Raw genomic sequence first — 21715 nt, forward strand, 5'->3', positions numbered from 1 at the left:
AGGGGTAAAGGGGGATGTAGTAGAGTAGTAAGATGGCTCTTACTACTGAACTGGGCAAGATATTTTTCAAATTGCATCGAGAACAGTCTGGAAGTGGTACAGGGAGAATCCCAAACTTCAACTCCCCAGCCTGAAGATGAGACATGTGAGAATAAAAGCCACTATCTGGAGGGCTACAGAAGTGGCTCTCAGCTTGTTTGCCACAAAGATAAGGAAGGTGAGGGCCTTTGGGGGGCTTGGGGAGAGATAGGAGCTAGGTCAGGAACCAGCAAGGACAGGGTTGTATGTCTATGAAATGAAAACAGGGATGAGGGGTGGCGCCTGTGGCTCAGTGAGTAGGGCGCCGGCCCCATATACCAAGGGTGGCGGGTTCAAACGCAGCCCCGGCTGAACTGCAACCAAAAAATAGCCAGGCATTGTGGCAGGCGCCTGTAGTCTCAGCTGCTCAGGAGGCTGAGGCAGGAGAATCGCGAAAGCCCAGGAGCTGGAGGTTGCTGTGAGTCCTGTGACATCATGGCACTCTACCAAGGGTGGTAAAGTGAGACTCTGTCTCTACAAAAAAAAAAAAAAAAGAAAAGAAAACAGGGATGAGAAGCCTGAGGCCTTATTCTTGACAATAACTGGGGTGAGTTTTCCTTGGCCAGTGATCCAAACCAGAAACTGCTCCACCTCAAAACCTGTGAATACACCTGCCATAACCAACGAGGTCACCTCACATGTCTTCTTTCTACTTTTCACCAAGCACTCAGTAAACCTGATATCTAAGCCTTGGTATTACCCTCAAAATTGTATGTTTGAAATCATAAGTTTAAAAAATGTAAATATGGGCGGTGCCTGTGGCTCAGTCGGTAGGGCGCCAGCCCCATATACCAAGGGTGGCGGGTTCAAACCCGGCCCCGGCCAAAGTGCAACCAAAAAAATAGCCAGGCGTTGTGGCAGGCGCCTGTAGTCCCAGCTACTCGGGAGGCTGAGGCAAGAGAATCGCTTAAGCCCAGGAGTTGGAGGTTGCTGTGAGCTGTGCGAGGCCACGGCACTCTACCGAGGGCCATAAAGTGAGACTCTGTCTCTACAAAAAAAAAAAATGTAAATATATCCTTTCCCAGGGGCAGAAAGAAATGTGCAAATGTTAAAAATAATTATTACTGGGGCAGTGCCTGTGGCTCAAGGAGTAGGGCGCCGGTCCCACATGCCAGAGGTGGCGGGTTCAAACCCAGCCCCGGCCAAAAACCACAAGAAAAAAAAACAAAATAAAATAATTATTACTAGCTCCACACTGCTCAGGGCAGGTCACTTTGCAAAGCAATGAAAAAAGAAAGATCTAAAATACAGCAGAACCTCTTTAAGCTGACCACCTCAGGGACTGTAACAAACTGGTCAACAAAGGCAGTCAACATTAAGAACTAGGCCGACCTAGTACCTATATGTATGCATGGTGCATGTCCAGCCTATGAAAATGAGGTCAACTTAAGGAGGTGGTCAATTGTGGAGGTCCTACTATAGTTATTTTTTCTATACCTATGATTGAACAGTGTTTCATTATTATCAGTTTTTTCTTAGGGTGGCTACTGCTCAGCCTCCCCACTCCTTCTCCAGGCCCTGATGCCTTCAGGATCTGAGATTCCAGTCTCCATTCTCAGGCAAAGTTCTTTAATCAAGATGTTGAACTTTTAGGAGTCCATTTGACTTGAGCTGTATGACAGAACAGTCAAAAGGAAGTGACCTCTATATAAATTTGTGTGAACAAAGGAAGCAACAGATGATGTGAGACAGCCATCAGCAAAAAATCTTTATATGGTTCTAAGAAACATGACTGCAGGATGGGAAGCAGCTGTAGCATGGGTAAGCACAGCTGTCCCTTACAAGCTGTGTGACCAGACAATCTAGTTAACTTTAATTCTTCCTTTGTTAAAAAAGAGGTGGAACTACTTAGTACTTGCTGAAGTTTTTGTAAGAATTAATTCAGATATAAATGCCTACATAGCACCTGCTTGGCTCTAGGCAAGTGTCATATAGTTACCATTTTATTTTTACTTTTAAGACAGTGTCATTTTGTTGCCTTCAGTAGAGTGCTATGGCATCATAGCTCACAGCAACCTCAAACTCTTGGGCTCAAGTGATTCTCTTGCTTCAGCCTCCCAGGTAGATGGGACTGCAAGCACCAGCCACAAGAACTGGCTAGTTTTTCTATCTTTAGTAGAGACAGGGTCTTGCTCTTGCTCAGAGCTGATCTTGAACTCTTGAGTTCACCTGATCCACCCGTCTGGGCCTCCCAGAGTGCTAGGATTATAAGCATAAGACACTACACCAGCCCAGTTATTATTTTAAATTCTCTCAGACCATAGACTCCCTGGGACCAGAAGTAGTACTTGGCACAACAGCTGACCATCAAATATTAATGGAATGAATAAAAGAGGTAGTATTCCAATTAACTAAATAAAGGCTCAGTTCTAGGGATGAGGGTGCCAACCACTACTATCAGAAAGGGAGCCATTACATTCAAAGGAAATATCAGGAACATTGAATTCAGAGGCCAGCATCAGACCAGGCCTGAGACATAACCAGAAACTCCATCAGAGAAACTTCTGTAACATTTAGCACAGTGCAATACTTTAAGAGAAATCCAGAAAGCTGCTGTTTTTCATATGTTAACTGACATAAGGAGCTGACTTGTATACTTTTGCACATCCGCCCCCATCCCTTAAACCTAAAGAAAAAAGCAGCATAAAACATCCCTCAAGCTCGGTGCCTGTGGCTCAATGGCTAAGATGCCAGCCACATTATACCTGAGCTGGTGGGTTCGAATCCAGCCCCGGCCTGCCAAACAACAATGATGGCTGCAACCAAAAAATAGCCAGGCATTGTGGCAGGCGCCTGTAGTCCCAGCTCCCAGCTACTTGGGAGGCGGAAGGAGAATCGGTTGAACCCAGGAGTTGGAGGTTGCTGTGAGCTGTGATGCCAGAGCACTCTACCCAGGGCAACAGCTTGAGGCTCTGTTTCAAAAAAAAAAATCCCTCAGAGTGCAGAGGAGGGAAATGAGGCAAGAAGGTGATCACTGGGTGGGATGCAGGGGGGTGATGGAACACCCTCCCCATAAATGCACTCTAACTTTCCATCATAAGGTTTTTCTGAACCACATCCTGTTTCCTGGCTGGAGAAAGGGCACCCACAGCATGTCAGAGCAGAACTGAAAACAGATTGAGCAGCAGGAGGCAAAATTAGCAGGCAGATTAGCAAGTCAGCTGAGATTTTTCTTTTTTGGCATTTCGGTCCTTATCTGTCCAAGATACTTTTGGGAATAACCTGGAGACCTCGTGAAGGTGATAGGGGAAGGGCAGCACACACAGGGACAAACCAGGAGACTAGGAGGAGCCTTCTTGGCCTGCTCAGCAGCCTGCTTCCAAGGTCCAGTTTCGGGCATTGATGAAGAGCTGGAGCCAGGGGGAGGTGGTCAGAGTGTCAAATGGAGGGGGGCGCCATGCCCACTGCCAAGGCCTCACGGCCCGCTCAGGGTGTGGCATAAGAGCCAGGTGGCGGCCATCGTGGGAGCAGACACCAGCCACGCCCCCTGGGGACCCGTTCGGATTCAAGGGGTACTGCTCTGTGGGGTTCCCATCATCATCTGCCCAGTGCAGTGGAGCCAGGCCACTGGCCTCAATCTGGGCTTGGAGTTCTGGAGAAGAAAATGCCATGTAACCTAAAAGGAAAGGAGAAGGGAAGTGAAAGCCAAGCTCCTTCATGCCCTCCACTCACCCCCAACCCAAAGATTGGGGCCTACCTTCCCCATGGGCACTCCACACAGGCAGCACGGCACCTTCCATCCCTCGCAGCATCAGGGCTGGTCCAGGCCCCACACGCACACTGGCCCAGCGAGACTCATAACGTCCAGATAGGTTGGGGCGTAGTAGGAGGCCAGGCTGGGCTGGCCAGGAGTCAGGACCCATATCTCTGGCATCCTCACTGCGGTTACTTCCCACCCAGCCCAGCAGAGCCAGCAGTTGACAGCCATTACACACGCCCAGGCTGAAGGTGTCTGGCCGTTTCTGGAAGCGCCTCAGCTCAGCCCCAGCTCGCGGATGAAAGGTCACAGCAGCTGCCCACCCTAGGAGGGAACAGGGAAGTCCGATGAGACATGGAAGATCTTTTCCTCAGAAAAGGGGAAGGAGGGAATGAACAGCAAGGCTGCTCTTCCATCCCAGCAAGCGCTGCTACTCTCCCCAAGGACCCCTCTCTGCAGAGCTCAGGGCGAGGGAAATTAGTTTCTCTCCTTATATCAGAAGTTGCCAACTCCAGGGCTAGAAAATGGGCCCTGATTGGCCAGCAGAACATTTTCAAAAATTTATATTTATTGCCTAACATTTAAAGATAAGATTTCATATAAAAATCTGAATTTTTGGCTTCTCTTAAAAAACAGATCTGGCCATGTTGAGCCATCTTTCAAATAGGACAACCTGCTAGAGCTGACTAGCAGCTGGTTCCTTTAGATAAGACATGTGCCCTCTAGTTGGCGTGGCCCCACTCAGCCCACTTGCCTCATTTAAGTTACCTGTAGGCCTTCTGGCATCTAGCCCAGAATGAATGTCTCCCTGACTTTGTGGAGGTGAGAGGCCAATCCCCAGCCCAGGAAGGCAGAGGGTTCTAAAGGCACCTCTCAGGAATGCATGTGCTAGAGAGTGGTACAAAAGCCTGTACATCGGCTCAGCGCCTGTGGCTCAAGGGGCTAACGTGCCAGCCACACACCTGAGCTAGTGGGTTCGAATCCAGCCTGGGCCCACCAAACAACAATGACAGCTACAACCAAATAAAATAGCCAGGCATTGTGGCGGGTGCCTGTAGTCCCAGCTACTTGGGAGGCGGAGGCAGGAGAATCGCTTGAGCCCAGGAGTTGGAGGTTGCTGTGAGCTGTGATGCCATGGAACTCTACCCAGGGCGACAGTTTGAGGCTGTCTCAAAAAAAAGAAAAAAAAAAAAGGAAAGAAAAAAGAAAAACCCCAAAGTCTGTACACCAACCTTTGGCAGACCCTAGGACATCTGCGTAGCTGAAGCCACCCACGAAGGCCACACCACGGAATGTGTCTAGCCCAATTGCCCCACAGCAGAGGTCCTGCATGGTCACATCCCACACCTGGTAGCATGGGGAGGAGAAACGTCGGAAGACATGCAGCTGATGCTGGATCACCCCCGCAGTTCTGCCACTCTACTCTGCTCACCTCAAACCCAGCCAAGTAGAAGGCATCAGCCATCTCCCGGTCTCCATTACTGCCTTCTTCTCGCAAGATGGCGACGCGGGGGATGGGGCCGCCTGGGGAGAAGAGAAGGAATCTCTCTAGTCCAGAGGGTAAGCTTCCCCAACCTAACTCCCCAGACACCTTTTCTAAGGCAGGCCCAGGTGTCCAGGCCACTGGCCGCACCCTCTTAGGCCCAAAGCACCCAGGAAGCCAGTCCTCTACACACACTCCCTTACCAGGTTCCCGGGGTACAGAGACTTTGGGAAAGGTGGGGGGCAGGCAGTAGCGGGGCCCAGTCCGCTCCCTCAGGCCTTGTTCCTCCTGTGCCACACAGTGGGGCTCTGCCTGCAACCGGTCCAGTTGGAAACTTGTCTCCTCCCAGAGGGCACGCAGCTGCCCAACAGGCTCCTCCAGAACCACAGTCTCATTCACTGACACTCGGATCTAAGAAAAGGGACAAATCTAATAAGGGCCAGAAGAAAGCATGGCGCCCTCTACAGCTGGCAGAGGTGGACGTCAGCCACCCTATACTGACTGCCCACTGTGCATGCCACTCTCTTCCTCACCATGGCGTAGGGCCCAGCGTCACCCGTGTGGCCCAGCTTCAGGCACTGGAGGCCAGCACCCCAGTAACGCTGCAGCACCTGGGCCAGGTAGGGCTCCTCCACCTCCAGCACGAGGCCAGGCTCCTCAGCAAACAGCACAGGCAGCACTGGGAGAATAGAAGGAGAGTTGGGGACAGGGCCGAGGGCCCAGGGAGTGGAAACAGGGAGCAGGGTGGGATGAAGGAAGCTGCGTCAGGGACATCTCAGAATGGGAGGTCTTAGAGGTACAGTTAGGAACGCAGTGGGTTGTGCTCTTCGTCTTATCCATTTAAGCTGTCAGTGAAGACAGCACAGAAGAGACAGTCAGGGAAGACTCAGAGCAAGGGGTCGGGGCTCTTTAACAGGAGACAGGGATTGCAGGGTGGAGGGCAACCCAAGCCTGAGCCAAGACTCCAGGGTCCTCACCATCAACCCCAGGGGCAGACACATCCACCACTATGCCACAATTTCCGGCAAAGGCCATCTCTAGCAGGCAAGTGACAAGACCTCCATCGCTGACATCGTGGCCTGAGCAGAGGAGGCGGTCTGGAAGAAGAAAACTCAACAACCTCAAGGCCCAAACCTGATGGCTCCACCCTGCCTTCTTGGTGGGGTGTGTGAGAGAACTAGAGAGAAGGGTGGAGTCCCTCCTGCCCTACTGCTCACATGCTTGGCTGGTGAATGCCTGCCATGTGCCTGGCACTGTGTACAGCAGCTCCCTTGGAAACTCACCTTTCAGCAGGCCCTGGGTGATGTTGAAGGCATGCACCAAGTTCTCAGGAAGGTCTAAGTTGGGAGGATGTTCCCCGAGCTGGGAGAGGCACTGGGCCAGGGCTGTGCCCCCCAGCCGGTGCTGCCCAGGGCTCAGAGGCACATACAGCAGATGGCCTGGGAAAACAGGGAGATGGACAGTTCAGGGGGACCACTCCCTGAAGTGCCCACAGCACTGCTATTCCCAGCATATGCTGAGATGCCCCAGATCACCAGTACCAGAAAGAACCACAGGCCAGTGTTGACACAAGGGGCAGTACTCAGAAGGTAGAACCAAAGCAAGGACATACTCAGAACACACAAGGCAGTGGGGACAGGATGGACCTGTACCTCTCCCTCCAGGATGTTTGAGGTCTGGGGTCACAGTGGCTGTGATGTCTGGGCAGACAGCATAGGCTGAGATGACCAGGGACCCTGCAGATCAAGGTTTAAGAAAGAGTGAGCTGCTGGCCGAGCCCTAAAGCTCCTCCTCCTCTCCCCAGGGACCTCAGACCTCACCAGGAGCCCGCACAGTCTCAGTGCCAACCCGAGCAGCCATGCTGAGGGAGTCCTTGCCACCATCCACTGCCACACCCAGGGCCGCCATCACTGCCACCATAGCTTCACAGGCATCGGCCAGAGCTGCACCTTCCCCTGGGAGCTTGGCTGCCCACATCCAGTTCCCACTGCACTTTACATCCTGGGAGTGGCAGAGACATGGCATTAAAGGGGAGGAGAGATGTGCAGAGTCCAGGGGTGCAGAGGGATTGGAAGGGTATGAGTGTGAAATGAAGGCCAAGGTGGGTGAGTGAACAGTGGATGTGGTAAGGAGTGTCAAAGAGGCCTGGGGCTCCAGGGCGGAATCTGTGGGAGAACTCACCCGGAGGTCAGTGACCACAGCAAACACCAGGTTGGTGAGAGCTTCAGCCACGGCCAGCCGGGCAGCAGCCTTGGGGTCCAGCAGGCTCTTGACTGGCTGCTCTCCTAAGGCTGTGGCAGCCCCTACAAGCTCCTGGTGACTCAGTGCCACAACTGCTACATCTGCCAGAGGAGTATGCAGGGGTCCGACACACTGCTGCTGGGCCACCAGGCCACCCACAGAGCGGTCCACCTGTGGAACCATGTGGGGTTGACAAAGGAGCAAGGGACAGGGAGAGAGTGTGTGCCAATACTCACCCCCAAGGGACACAGTGGGGTAGGAGACCTGGCCTTCCTCCACCCAACATGCAGACAAAAGGCTAGGCAGCAGAGAGGCCAAGCCATAAGGGTGGCTTGCCTGGTCCCTGCCACTTCCCTCCAGGGCCTAGAGAACCCCTAGAGCAGTCCCTGAGGGCAGAAGGCCAGTGGGGAGGAAGGGCGCAGGGGGCAGGGCAGACCTTGTTGGTGAGGTAGCGCTTGCTAGCCACAGCGGGCAGCCTCAGAACCCACTCCAGAGCCTGGCGCACACTCAACCCTGGGGGCAAGGCCAGGGGCTGCAGCACAGGGGCATCCCTCTGGAGGAAGAAGTCCTGCAACATAGATGGCAACAAGGAGCATGAGCAGTGGAGAGGGCTGGGCACGTAGGCGACACAACACATGGAGGGTAAAGGGTGTAAAGGGTGGTCTGGAGAGGAGGGCCACAGAGAGAGAAACTCAGCCTCCCATTCCTGCCACACACACCTTCCGGGGCATCTTGCCCAGCACCCAGTCGAGCTCCAGGTCCACAGGGGTGGGAGGAGGGGATGGAGGGACATCCCCCTGGCCATTTCTCTCCACAGGACACTCTCGATCATCCACCAGCACTATCTATAGACCACAGGGACACCGCCAGAGGGAATGAGACAGGGAATGCATCTAGAAATCGGGGCAGAAATGGTCTCTCCACCTTTTCACTTCCTCTAAGGTGTCCCTACACCTTCTGCCTCCTTATATCCTGTTCCCACACCTTGTTGGCCACTGTCCCCCGTCCTCCTGTCATCTCTCTCCTAATAGTTCTCTCTCTCGCTCATACCCAGGGGGTTAAAGGCTACCTACAGCATCCACCCCCAATTCCCTGGGCCAACTCACTCTCCTATCTCCAGTGATGGTGCCCACAAAGCAAGCTGGACAGCGTTCCCGGGCACTGACACGCCTCAGGAAGTCCCGGTGGGGGGGCCGCAGCAGAAGTGCATTTGACTCCTGGTATTCGGCTCCCCAGATTTCCAGGGCATTCAGGGTTGGGTCCCCCAGCTGCATAGTCATGGTGGGGAGGAAGAAGAAGGGTCAGTGGGCACTCCCAAGTCTCACATTGTTGCTAAGAATGGGAAAGAGATGGGTGGAGGCCTCCTGGGCCTGGCAGGGGTGGGGAAAGACCCAGACATTGGGAGATGAGACCCACCTGAAAGCGGCTGGTATAAATGATGGCTCCAGCTGGGTCACTCAGCTCCTTCAGGACATTGCCTGGTGAGAGGATCACAGGGAGAGGTGGTGACCTGGGTATAGTCAGCTCCAGGAGAAAAGGGGCACTCCTCAGTTTCCAAAGGGACCCCTGATTCTGTGTGTTCCTATGTGAATTGATGCTGCACGCCTACTGCCAACTATCTCATACCCACTCCATCCCTGAACCTGCCCAGAATATATAAGCGGTTGAGAAGGAGACCTAGAGCCAAGCGTGGCTGTTTTCAGATCCACAATGCCCCTCCCTAAGCCAAATGGGGCAGGATACCAGGTAAGCCCAGTCTCTTGTCCCAACCCTTTCCCTCACCATTGCCACCAGCACCCTGATCATGGAGACTGCAGATGGGGTTTCCCTTGGAGGCCTCCACACAAGCCCGGATCACACGGTTCATTTTCTGTTCCATCTCTGGGTCTCCCCGCTGCACAGCCCCAAAGTCCAGGTCACTGGCATTGTCTCCCTGCACCTGTGGGAACACATGGCACAGCTCGGCTCTGGGACTTCCACTCCCCGCTCCCACACACAATGGTAGACTCTGCATCTTTTAGTTATTCCCACTCACTTGCACAGATGAAGCAGCTCCGCCCCCAACTCCAATCCTGTAGACGGGACCCCCAACCTTTACTACATCCATCCCTGCAAGGAGGGAAGGCAGAATCAGAATACTGAGGAAGCCACCTGAGGCCACCTCTAAAGCAAGACAGTGTGAGGGTAAGGGTAGCTGAGATTAGGGGAGCAGGAGTCTTAATACTCCACCAGGTGGAGAGGAGAATAAACTGGTATAACCTCTGCGGAAGACAGTCTGGTGACATCAATCAAAATCACGAACACACATACTCTTTGATTAGTTTAATACAGTTCAAGGCACTAATCCTACAGATTTACTTACACAGATATAAAAATATCCAGGTACCAGATTAAACACTATATTGTGTATTGTTTGTATTACTACAGGCAAGAGACTATAGCATTGTTTGTATTAGCAAAGACAGGACATAATCTAAAGTCTGACAACAGAGAACCGATTAAATGAATTATGGCCCGTCCATACAATGAAATACTAAGCTACCCCAAAAGATAATTACATGTGAATGTAATGAAGTAACATGAGTTCATTGATATAAAATGATCTCCAAGACATGGTGCTAAATAAAAAAAAAATGTACAAAAATATGTACATCCATTTACAATAGCATCAAAAAGAATAAAACACTTGGGAATAAATTTAACAACAGAAAGGGGTGGTGCCTGTGGCTCAGCAAGTAGGGCGCAGGCCCCATATACTGAGGGTGGAGGGTTCAAACCCAGCCCCAGCCGAACGGCAACAAAAAAATAGCCGGGCGTTGTGGCTGGCACCTGTAGTCCCAATTACTCGGAAGGCAGAGGCCAGAGAATCGCCTAAGCCCAGGAGTTGGAGGTTGCTGTGATCTGTGTGACACCACGGCACTCTACCCAGGGTGATAAAGTGAGACTCTGTCTCTAAAAAAATAAATAAATAAATAATAATAATAATAAATTTAACAACAGAAGTGCAGACTTATACACTAAAAGCTATAAGATATTTTAGAAGACCTAAACAAATGGAAGAAGATCCCATATATATAGACTGAAAGACTTAATATTAAGATGGCAATACTTGCCAATACTTGCAGATTTAACACAATCCCTATCAAAATTTTAGCTGCCTTTTTAGTAGAAATCAATAGGAATTGACATAAAAATTTGAGGGACCTAGAACAAAGAAAACAATCTTGAAAAAAGACCAAAACTGGAAGACTTATACTTTTTGCTTTTTTTTTTTTTGAGACAGAATCTCATTATGTCACCCTCGGTAGAGTGCCATGGCATCACAGCTCACAGCAACCTCAAACTCTTGGGCTTAAATGATTCTCTTGCCTCAGCCTCCCAATAGCTGGGACTACAAGCGCCTACCACAATGCCTGACTATACCACATCTCTTGATCGTATTATTTTCTCTTTTGTTTGATTTATTCTGGGAGGGGGGGGTGTTGTTTGTATTCCGTAGGCATACAAAATTCATGGATAATGTTGCAAGAGCCCGTGTCTGGTGATAGTACAGTAGCTAAATCATCTAGGTTTGTATAAGTACACTCTATATGATATGAGCACATTGATGAAGTCACCTAACAACGCATTTCTCTGAACGTATCCCCATCATTAAGTGATTCATGGCTGTAAATGAAATGTCCAGATTAGGCAAATCCACAAAAACAGAAAGCGAATTAGTGACTGCCATAGGCTGGGGGTTGGGGCATGGGGAATGACTATGAATGGGGACAGAGCTTCCCCTGGGATGATGAGAATGTCCTGGAGTTAGCATTGATTGATAAACAACTTTGCGAACATACTAAAACCCAAAACCACTGACTTGTATACATTGAAAGAGCAAAACTTATGGTACATGAATTACATCTTTATTTATTATTTTTTGAGACAGAGTCTCATTATGTCACCCTCAGTAGAGTGCAATGGCATCACAGCTCACAGCAACCTCAAACTCTTGGGTTGAAGCAATTCTATTGACTCAGCCTCCCAAGTAGCTAGGACTCTAGGTGCCCGCCACAATGCCTGGCTTTTTTTTTGTTGCAGTTGTTTAGCTGGCCCAGGCCGGGTTCGAAGTCGCCACCCTCTGTGTATGTGGCTAGTGCCGTAACCACTGTGCTACAGGCACCAAGCCATGAATTACATCTTTAATAAAGTAGTTATTTATTTATTTATTTTTTTATTGTTGGGGATTCATTGAGGGTACAATAAGCCAGGTTACACTGATTGCAATTGTTAGGTAAAGTCCCTCTTGCAAATAAAATAGTTATTTAAAAAAATGCGCATGTTATGCCCTGTGTTTATAAAAGAAGTAAATACACATATGGACTTGACAATTTGTAGGAAATACCTCTGATAGAATACAAAAGTAACTGATTAACATTGGTTGTTTCTAGGGAGAGAAATTGGGTAGCAGGGACCAGAGTGAGGAGAATTTTACTGTATAACTTTCCTGTCTTTTGAATTTTGTAGTTTTTTTTTTTTTTTTTTAGACAGAGCCTTAAGCTATCGCCCTCAGTAGAGTGCCGAGGCATCACAGCTCACAGCAACTTCAAACTCCTTGACTCAAGTAGTTCTCTTGCCTCAGCCCCCCAAGTAGCTGGGACTACAGGCGCCCACCACAACACCCGGCCATTTTTTGGTTGTAGTTGTCATTGTTGTTTGGCAGGCCTGGGCTGGATTTGAACTGCCAGCTCTGGTGTATGTGGCTGGCACCTCAGCCACTTGAGCTACAAGCGCCGAGCCTGTCTTATGAATTTTGAACAACACAACTGGCTCACTATTCAATAAACAGTACTCTATCTTGATCCACCCTAGTACCTAGAAGTGCCCAGCACACAGGGAAGTGCAGTAAGTTTTCTTTACTGAACTGAGCTAGCAAATAAAAGTCCATGGCGCACAGTAGCTACTAAATAAACCCTGCCTGCCTTCACTTAGCAAGGGATGACTCAGAATCACAGTGGTAGGGATGAGGAGGGCCCCTGCCACACATAAGTAACTGGGGAAAAGGCAGAGACTGAGACTGCCCACTAACATAAAGCCTTATGTCCTGCCTTGAAATCATAAATTGGGGAGAAGAAATATTAAAAACTAACCACTGAGGGTCGGCACTTGTAGCTCAGTGGCTAGGGTGCCAGCTACATACACCGGAGCTGGTGGGGCCTGCCCAGGCCTGCCAAAGAATGACAACTCCAACCACAAAATAGCCAGGCGTTGTGGCAGGCACCTGCCCTTTCAGCTATTTGAGAGGCTGAGGAAAGAGAAACGCTTAAGCCCAGGAGCTTGAGGTTGCTGTAAGCTGTGACACCACGGCACTCTACCGAGGGCAACATAGTGAAACTGTCTCAAAACAAACAAACAAAAAAAAAAGCTAAGCACTGAGGCCACCACAGTGGCTCATGCCTATAATCCTAGCACTCTGGGAGGCCAAGACAGTAGGATCCCTTGGGCTCAGGAGTTAGGGACCAGCCTGAGCAAGAGAGAGACCCCATCTCCACTGAAAATAGAAAAATTAGCCCGAAGTTGCGGCAGGCACCTGTAGTTGCAGCTACTCAGGAGGCTGAGGCAAGAGGTTCACTTGAACACAGGAGTTTGAGGTTGCTGTGAGCTCGGGTGACACCATGGCACTCTAGCCTGAGCAACAGAGTGAGATTCTGTCCCCCAAACAAAAATCCTAACCACTGAAGTGTCCTCTAAATCCCCTCCCTATAGTTGCTCTGTGCTGGGAGAAAGCTGGCTGAATGCAGAAAAAGGTGCAGATTCTCACCTGGCTCTGGGGACTCCTTGCTCACATGTTCAGCTTCCATGGACCCAATGCCCCCACTAAACATGATAGGCTTGATCCATTCACGTCGCTGGCCACTCGGAAGCTGGAGGCCCAAGGAGCGGGCGAAGCCTATAGCGCAGACATCACAAGGAGAGGGAAACAGACCAGTTTACTCAGTCTTGTCTCCCTAGTACTCGCCTGATACCACAGTCACTGGGTCACACATCTCACTCATAAGCCCCTCTGGGAGTGTCTGTTATCCCTTGACACCCCAAGTCTCACCAGCCAGCACTGGTTCCCCAAACTTGTTGCCGTAGTCAGAAGCCCCATTACTGGCCTCGATGGCAACCTCCAAGGGCCAGGCAAAGTTCTCAGGATACTGGAAGCTTGGATCCTCCCAAGGCAGACTATAACCTGGGAGGAAAGAAGAAAGTTGAATGGACTGTAAAGACAGAAGATGGAGGAGCCAGATTCTTTCAGGAAGAGTCAAAGCCATCAAGGACCACATACACAGTTGAATGTTCCATTTTAGGAAGGGATAGTCTACAAGAGAGCACTGGACTTGCCGTCTATCTCCTATACCAGCCTTCTCTGACTCTCAGGGTTAGTTCTTAAGGTTTTCTAGGAAACTAGATTTGGGGGAAGGTGGTGATCATAAGATCAATCCAATACAGTGCTTTTTGGCTGAGTGGATGCTAGACTCAAAAAAAGAAACCAAAACCAAAACAGTGGATCTGCAAAGCAAGTCTGGCTATGTTGGTCTCCCCTGGCCCATACTCCTTATAACCATGGTCAGTGAAAGCCCAGATACCCTAGGGCCCTCCCTCCCAAGAAAAGGCACTCATTTGACTAAGATTAAAGTGTTTGGTACCTGCCAGGACAAAGAATCTGAAAGGGAGAATAGGTGGGAAAAAAGGAGAAGATGGGACCTGGGATATGAAGGTTTCCAAAGCAATAGCCAACAGTGCCAGCTACCACATGGGCCCCTCGGCCTGTGCACTGGACATCTCGGATCCTGCCCCCTGTGCCTGTGGTCGCACCACTGAAGGGGGCTACTCCTGCAAAGAGAGAAGGGGGAGTGGTCTGCATGCCTTAGAGATAAAGCTCAGCTCTGACTGACCACACCCTTTGGAAATAAGGACAACCAACTTTCCTGATTGTTTTTTTGTAGGCTCAGCCCAGGGGCCTGGGACCTTTGCCCTACCCTACTCTCTGATCTCATTTTTCCCTCCCAGGGACACAGCTCACCTGTGGGAAAATTGTGGGTCTCTGCTGTGAAGACAACATGTCTCAGACCCTGCTGTTGTCGAAATAGGCTTGGCTGTGTGGGGTCCTCAGGTCGTAGGAATCGGACTTCCTTCCCCTGGATTGCACTGTGGACACACCTGATCTGGATCCTGCTTCCTTCCTAGGATCTGTACCAATCCGAACAGGGCCTGGGGCCTCCCCTCCCTCAGGCTAGATACCACCCCAGCCTAGGGGATAGCCTACCTGCTGTTGTCACAGAACTTGAGGATGTTGTTAGGGTTTGAGGACGCCTGGGTGCTCATGATGGACTCAAACAGTGAGTGTACCAGCTTCTGCCCATCCACATGGAGTTGGCCCTTGAAGAACCAGTGTCGGCTGTGCTCACTGCAAGAGGTGGCATGGGGAGGGGAAAGGAGGGCAGAAAGAGAGGGTCAAATGTTAGCACCATGTCTTCTCACCAGCATTAACAGCAGAATTATAAACAATTCATACTCAGATACTAGGTCAAAACATATTCCAAAAAGTCATACTCTTCTTTTTTTTTTTTTTGTAGAGACAGAGTCTCACTTTATGGCCCTCGGTAGAGTGCCGTGGCCTCACACAGCTCACAGCAACCTCCAACTCCTGGGCTTAAGCGATTCTCTTGCCTCAGCCTCCCGAGTAGCTGGGACTGCAGGCGCCCGCCACAACGCCCGGCTATTTTTTGGTTGCAGTTTGGCCCAGGCCGGGTTTGAACCCGTCACCCTCGGTATATGGGGCCGGCGCCCTACCGACTGAGCCACAGGCGCCGCCCCAAAAAGTCATACTCTTCAAGTATTGTCATTGTAGATTATCCAGAGTCAAAGTAAAGATAAACCAAGGTTTGAACGTAGACTCTTAGATAAACAGAGGAGCCCCTACACCAAGGGATAGCCATGAAGGTGAGTCCCTGCAGTCTTCCCTTCCAACCTGTAAGCACTTCAGCATCAGAATGACCCCAGTCTTCCGCACCTGTTAGACTGAGCCAAGTCAAATGCCTCCACAGAACTGGGATTCCGCTGCAGCTCCTGGAAGCGCTTGGTGTAAAAATCCAGGTCCCAGGAGTCTAGGGCCAGACCTAAGAGATAACCCCGGGGAAGAGCTGACTATGGAACTAAGGCAGCCATATTCTAGGTCTCAGCATCCTGCTGGCCTATCCTGGGCCTTCTACTTCCTCCTCCCAGGAACCTCTGCCCACCTAGCTCCTCATTGGCCTTCTCCAGTGCAAGACGGCCCTCAGCCAGTATGTTGATAGGACCATTGAGCGGTGCTGGGGTACTCTCAGGGGAGAAACTCTGGATGGGACTGGGGAAGTGTTGTTCCGTCATCCGGTCATGCAGGACAGCCAGAGCAATGGTCTCCATCTCAGCGGAAGGGGGGTGGGCAAACTAGAGGTAGAGAGATGCCCAGAGGGCAAGGGGTGAAGAGTTGAAGATGGAGAACAATGGCCTACCCATGGCGCTCCAAGTCACATAGGGCCTGCCCACTGCCACCCCATGTAATACCTATGTTCAGATCACAAAAAGGTGCCCTTCCCAGACGAAGTCCATGCTAGGATGCACAGATTAGTAAATGGGGCATAGGCTGTATTTCTGCCCCATTCACCCCTCAAACAGTTTCCCTCAGACAGTGAACAACCTGCACAACTATACAGAACAGGCCTAAAGCCAGGAGCTCCTCCTCCTGCTTCTCCCTAGAGTTTAGGATCTAATCTCTTATGTCTGGCCCATCTCCTTCTCATTCCCCACCCTGACTGCCCATTGCCTCACCGAGAGTCGGTAGCGCCGGGTAGTCTCTACACGATCCACGGCCCCCAGCCCAGCGGCCTGGCACACTGACACGATGTTGGTCGATGATGGGGTAGAAAAGTTCAGCCTGAGCAGCGAGCTGGATGGTTAGTACTTGAGAGTCCCCAGCAGGCCTCAGCTGCAAAGGTGGGTCCTGCCCACTGCTGTGCAGCCAACCTCTCACTGCCACTGCCTCACCATTGGCCTTCAGCCTCAGACTGGGCACCAAGAAACCTGCTTTCAAACCAAACCATAACTCCCTTCTGGCAGTAAAATGGCTTTGACTTTATCTTCTTGGAATGCAACTAATTTTACTTCCAGACCATGTCTGGGAGGGGGCTCAGTCTTCTGAGGCATCTACCCAAAGGGGGACAGCATGTGCCTGGCTTCCTGGGCAGATTCCTTCCTGAGATTCCTTCAAATCTCCCAAGGATCACAAGAGAAAGCAGAGGAATGGAAACAGGAGTGGGCAGTGTGTTTAAAAGGATATGTCTTGGGATGTGGAACATGTTGCTCCAGGATGAGATCCTTACCGGGGCCCGACCTCTAGCAGCAAATCACTGGAGCCGAGAAGGAGCCAGGACTTCTGAGCAACATCATCCAGCAATAAGGGGCAGCCAAACAGCCACATCAGCTTCTTCATCTCCTCAGCATTTGGGAGGACCTCAGCTGCAGAGTCAGGGCAAGGACACCTTGAGACACTACCCCTGGCATTGGGACACCTTCCCTAAGAATCCAATACCTGGGCCCAACCTGTCCAGTTCACATTGTAGCACAGCTCAGTCTCAACACTCTGCAGCTCTGGCAGTTTCCTTTGTAGTTTCCTTTGAGTGTGTCCAGAGGCTGCCCCCTCATGGCCAGAGGGACGGACATAGAAGTGAAGGATAGGGGCCATCTCTGCAGGTATCCTCTGCTGAATAGATGAGTTAGGTTCCTAAAAAATAACGTAACTATGGCTTATCGGTTAAATGGATTTCAAATTTCAAGGACAGTTCAGGCACTAGGGACAGGATAGGAGAAAGTAATAGGGCATTTACCTGAAAAATGTAATATTGGGTGGCGCCCATAGCTCAGTAGGTAGGGCCCCGGCCACATACACCAAGGCTGGCAGGTTTGAACCTGGCCTGGCCAGCTAAAGCAACAATGACAACTGCAACAACAACAACAAAAATAGCCGGGTGTTGTGGCGGGCACCTATAATCACAGCTACTTGGGAGGCTGAGGCAAGAGAATTGCTTAAGCCCAAGAGTTTGAGGTTGCTGTGACACCACAGCACTACTCAGGGTGAAAGCTTGAGACTCCAAAAAAAATTTTAATATCGGGGATTTTAACTAACCCTGCAAAATGTGAGCTTTAGTAATATGGGTGGGAGGTGTACACATGTTCCTGAACCATCTGTGCTTTGCTGGGCCCCAGGCAAAGTCTTAGGAACACTACTGTGAACAAGACAGAAACCACTTCTGCCTCATAGAGTTTATATTTTATTGAGAGAGACGGGTAAATTCCAGACACTTCCTATCCAGTGTGGTTAAGGTCAAGGGACTGTGGGCACCAATCCAGCATTTTAGGAGTTGGCAAAGACTTCCTGGAAAAAACACATCTGCCATGTACTGTGTTCCCCCACTTTCCAGTTATGTTGAAACCCTAATCCTCAATGTGATGTTATTTGGAGCAGGAGACTTTTGGGACATAACCAGATCATGAGGGCTGAGCTCTCACAAATGGAATTAGAGAGAGTCCATAATTAAGAAGAACTTTCTGCCATGTGAGAATACAATTAGAAGTCTGTAGTCTGCTACCTGGAAGAAGCCCCTCATCAGAACCTGACAATGCTGGCACCCTGATCTCTGACTTCCAGCCTCCAGAACTAGGAGAAGTAAATTTCTGTTGTTTATACATAGAAACCACCCAGTCTGTGGTACTTTGTTATAACAGCCCAAACAGAAAAGACAGTATCTAAGCTTAAACCTTGGATTTGGACTGGACCTGACTGGTGAAATCAATTGAGTTCCTCCATTCAAAATATTTTGTCCTTGCTCAAGATAAATGCAAAGCCCTGGGCAGCGCCTGTGGCTCAACGGAGTAGGGCACCAGCCTCATATGCCGGAGGTGGCGGGTTCAAACCCAGCCCTGGCCAAAAACTGAAAAAAAATGCAAAGCCCTTAGCTTGACGCTCAAAGGCCCTCCACATCTATCCCAAACTACTTATCTGCCTGGCATCCTCTCTATTCTTTTGCTCACCTTCTAGAATGCCTATGCTTACCCCTATCTTATTGAAAGCCTTTTCATTCTTTAAGAAGAGTACAAGTCCCACCAACTCTAGGAAGTTCCCTTTGCAACTCCAGCACTCAGGGACACCCCCACTTCCAGAAGAGTGGAAGGTTTCTGAGTTGGACTGTTAATTCAGGAGTGAAAATACACACAGGGATCAAAGATAGACACTGTCTCTTCCCGAGGAAGCAGGAGATTGAGCCAATAAAACTGCCAGTATTCAACCATTTTTTTTTTTTTTGCAAAAAATGATAATCTCAAATGATTTGAGCTAATACCACGTATTTACCAATGGATTCCATAATTTTACCCAGTGCTGACTCTCCTTGAAACTCCAGACAAGCATTCACATAAATATTCAAACACTTATATGACATCTCTGCATAGATGTCATAAACACAGAGACTAGCTGCTATGGCCAAATCAGGAATTTTGATTTATCATTTCTCCAGATGTGCTTCTGCCCTAGTTTTTCCCCATAGTAGTGTTTTTCAGTAAACACTACTATCATTTAATTAGTTGCTCAAGCCAAAAACACAAGAGGCAACTTTAATCCTTTCCCATACTCTCTAAATGTAACCCATTAGCAAATCTATTTTCAAACGTATCTAAATTTTTTCTTTTCATTTCTACTACTTCACTCTACCAGGGGTGTCCAAACTTTTTTCTTCTCTGCTGTAGATTAAATACACAAACATTAATGAAAGCTGTGAGCACAAAACAAAACAAAAACATCCAAAGGTCCATGCATACTTTTCATGTCACCTGACACCACAGATAAGCAACATGACTTCACAAAATCTATGTGCAGCCCATCTGCTGCAGGTCGGACACCCTTGCCTAGTCCAAGCCACCACCATTATTTACCTGGACCTAAAGCATTGGCTCCCTGATTCCACTCCTTCACAACAACAATTTATTTGCCAAATATCAGCATAAAGGATCAGGACTTCCCAGTACACATAGTATAAATTCCAAGTCAGCACCCGGACTTACTGGGTCTGGCCACTTTCCAAATCTATCTCATATCATTCTCTTTCTCACTCACTATGTCACACTAGCTTCTTTCTATTCCTCTAACTTGCCAACCTTAATCCTGGAAGGTATTTTTTTCACCATGACATATGCAGGGCTAGCTTTCTTGTTAATTAGACTTCAGGTGAAATTCACCCTCTTGGCAAAGCCTTACTTGACTAGCCACTCTTTTTTTTTTTTTTTTTTGTAGAGACAGAGTCTCACTGTATCGCCCTCGGGTAGAGTGCTGTGGCGTCACACGGCTCACAGCAACCTCTAACTCTTGGGCTTATGCGATTCTCTTGCCTCAGCCTCCCGAGCAGCTGGGACTACAGGCACCCGCCACAATGCCCGGCTATTTTTTTGTTGCAGTTCAGCCGGGGCTGGGTTTGAACCAGCCACCCTCGGCATATGGGGCCGGCGCCCTACTCACTGAGCCACAGGCGCCGCCCTGACTAGCCACTCTTAAGCAACCACTATCAGATGGCTCTTTAATTAGAGAGACACGGTCTTGCTCTCTTGCCTAGTCTGGAGTGTAGTGGTGTGATAACTCACTGTAATCTCAAACTCCTGGGCTCAAGCGACCCTCCTGTGTGCACGCCTGGTTAAATTTTTTCCTCCATTTTTTTTAGAAATGGGAATCTTGCTATGTTGCCCTGACTGGTCTCAAACTCCTGGCCTCAAGCAATTCTCCCACCTTGGATTAAAGTCATGAGCAATCACACTAAGGCCCTGATGGCCACTTAAATTTCTCATATAATACTTATCATTATCTGATATTTATTTTCCACTCTGTACTCCCCACTGGAACAAGATCTCCACGTGGGCACGGGCTGTAGCTGCTTCATTTCCATTGAATTACCAAGAAGCAAGAAAATAAAACTTGTTGGCTAGGTGCAGTGGTTCAGCTTGCAATCCTAGAACTCTGGGAAGCTGAAGCAGGAAGACTGAGTTCAGGAGTTCGAGACCAGCCTGAGGAAAATCTCTACTAAAAATAGAAAAACCAAAAAAAAAAAAAAAAAAAAAAAGGAAAAACTAGCCGGGCTTCAGGGCGCGGGCCTGTAGTCCCAGATATACCGGGTGCCATGATGACACCATTGACACCTGGGGCGATAAAGTGAGACTCTTGTCTCAAAAAATAAAATAAAATGAGATAAAAAGAAAACAACTCCTCAGCCCGTTTCCAGGTCAGTATTCCTGAAAACGCCGTTTATCTAGGCCACTAGATTTTCGTCTGTCACTCGCAATAAAATGTAAGAGCGTGGGAACAGGGGTATTTCCCCAACGACCACACAAAGTAGGCGGCCGACTGCTGAATCCAAGAACCGGACAAAAGGGCTGCGTTTACATGGGTATCACCCATGCCGGAGTCTGCGGAGCATACGCACGATCAGATGGATGTTTCCACCAAAGCAAGCGCGCAGGCCACAGTTGGATGCAGCTCAGCCTGGTGGGGATGTTAGATCAAGTTTGGGGTGGGTGACGAACGGCTGCACCTGGCAGGGGAACCCACGCACGCGCGAGGGAGCTATACTCACGTGGAAAAGACTGTCCCGGCCTCAGAACTCTTTGGATCCTGGCGCGCTGTGTACGTCATCCGCAAGCTCCGCAGGCGGAGAGGAAGCGGCCTCGCCCAGGTGACTCTGCCCTGCCCACTTCCCCTCTCCGTGGGTGGGGCCGCCGCCGCGCAGGCCTCTGCGTTCTTGAAGTGGGGGGTTTGTCCTCTAGGTGTGGTTTCTCCCATGAATCTGTTCTGAATTAACGTTTGTAAAAATACATTCAGTTCCTGGTCTAGTTAATTATTACGTCAGTGAGTTAAGGCCATAACTCATTAAGGAGGAATCACTTCCCAGTTTGACATCATCAAGGAGATCGAAAGATGCTTAAGAGTTATACGTGGGCTGTGCTTGAGCTTGCCCACCCCATCCCACGTCAAGGCCTGCAGGGCCTCAGGTGAAGGTTCTCAGATGTCACTGAGAAGGAAGATGGAGTTTTCTGAAAGTGGCAGCAAAGTTCCGAGGGACCGGAAGATGCCGCCTGGGGAGAAGCAGGAGGTGGAGTTGGGACGCGCCTCC

The 21715-nt window shown here is 49.8% G+C and overlaps 1 protein-coding gene across 4 annotated transcripts; it reads right to left on the reverse strand.

The window, feature by feature from the left end:
- Positions 1 to 1082: 1082 nt before the first annotated feature.
- PFAS (phosphoribosylformylglycinamidine synthase) lies at positions 1083 to 21694 on the reverse strand. 4 transcript variants are annotated; one of them, XM_053570586.1, is made up of 29 exons: positions 21179 to 21694; positions 17393 to 17505; positions 17109 to 17289; positions 16889 to 17024; positions 16338 to 16443; positions 15767 to 15956; positions 15541 to 15646; positions 14794 to 14934; positions 14551 to 14675; positions 14232 to 14360; positions 13585 to 13716; positions 13303 to 13431; positions 9535 to 9608; positions 9282 to 9438; positions 8916 to 8977; positions 8606 to 8767; positions 8219 to 8344; positions 7936 to 8067; positions 7440 to 7670; positions 7079 to 7259; positions 6911 to 6994; positions 6542 to 6697; positions 6236 to 6355; positions 5792 to 5937; positions 5462 to 5669; positions 5208 to 5299; positions 5008 to 5122; positions 3776 to 4099; positions 1083 to 3694 (listed from the first exon to the last, which is right to left on the reverse strand). In XM_053570586.1, exons 2-29 carry the CDS (start codon positions 17420 to 17422, stop codon positions 3384 to 3386), a joined length of 4086 nt encoding a protein of 1361 aa, XP_053426561.1. In that variant the 5' UTR covers positions 17423 to 17505; positions 21179 to 21694; the 3' UTR covers positions 1083 to 3383. The 4 variants fall into 4 exon arrangements, with proteins under 4 accessions (XP_053426561.1, XP_053426562.1, XP_053426564.1 ...); XM_053570587.1 differs by lacking the exon at positions 17393 to 17505; XM_053570589.1 differs by lacking the exons at positions 17109 to 17289; positions 17393 to 17505; positions 21179 to 21694 and having other exon boundaries at positions 16338 to 16589; positions 16889 to 17009.
- Between the last annotated feature and the right edge of the window lie 21 nt (positions 21695 to 21715).

This window comes from Nycticebus coucang, chromosome 18 (genome assembly GCF_027406575.1).
Source record: "Nycticebus coucang isolate mNycCou1 chromosome 18, mNycCou1.pri, whole genome shotgun sequence".
Classification (NCBI taxonomy): Eukaryota; Metazoa; Chordata; class Mammalia; order Primates; family Lorisidae; genus Nycticebus; species Nycticebus coucang.

What these genes read in the sequence shown, in the direction of transcription:
- PFAS (XM_053570586.1), bottom strand. Translation starts at nt 17,422, where the DNA reads ATGGGCGCCACCCAATATTACATTTTTCAG. An exon ending in CCCAATATTACATTTTTCAG is followed by an intron (nt 17,290 to 17,392) that starts GTAAATGCCCTA and finishes GTTATTTTTTAG; the next exon opens with GAACCTAACTCATCTATTCA. An exon ending in TGTCCTAGGGTCTGCCAAAG is followed by an intron (nt 4,100 to 5,007) that starts GTTGGTGTACAG and finishes GTTCCCTCCTAG; the next exon opens with GGTGGGCAGCTGCTGTGACC.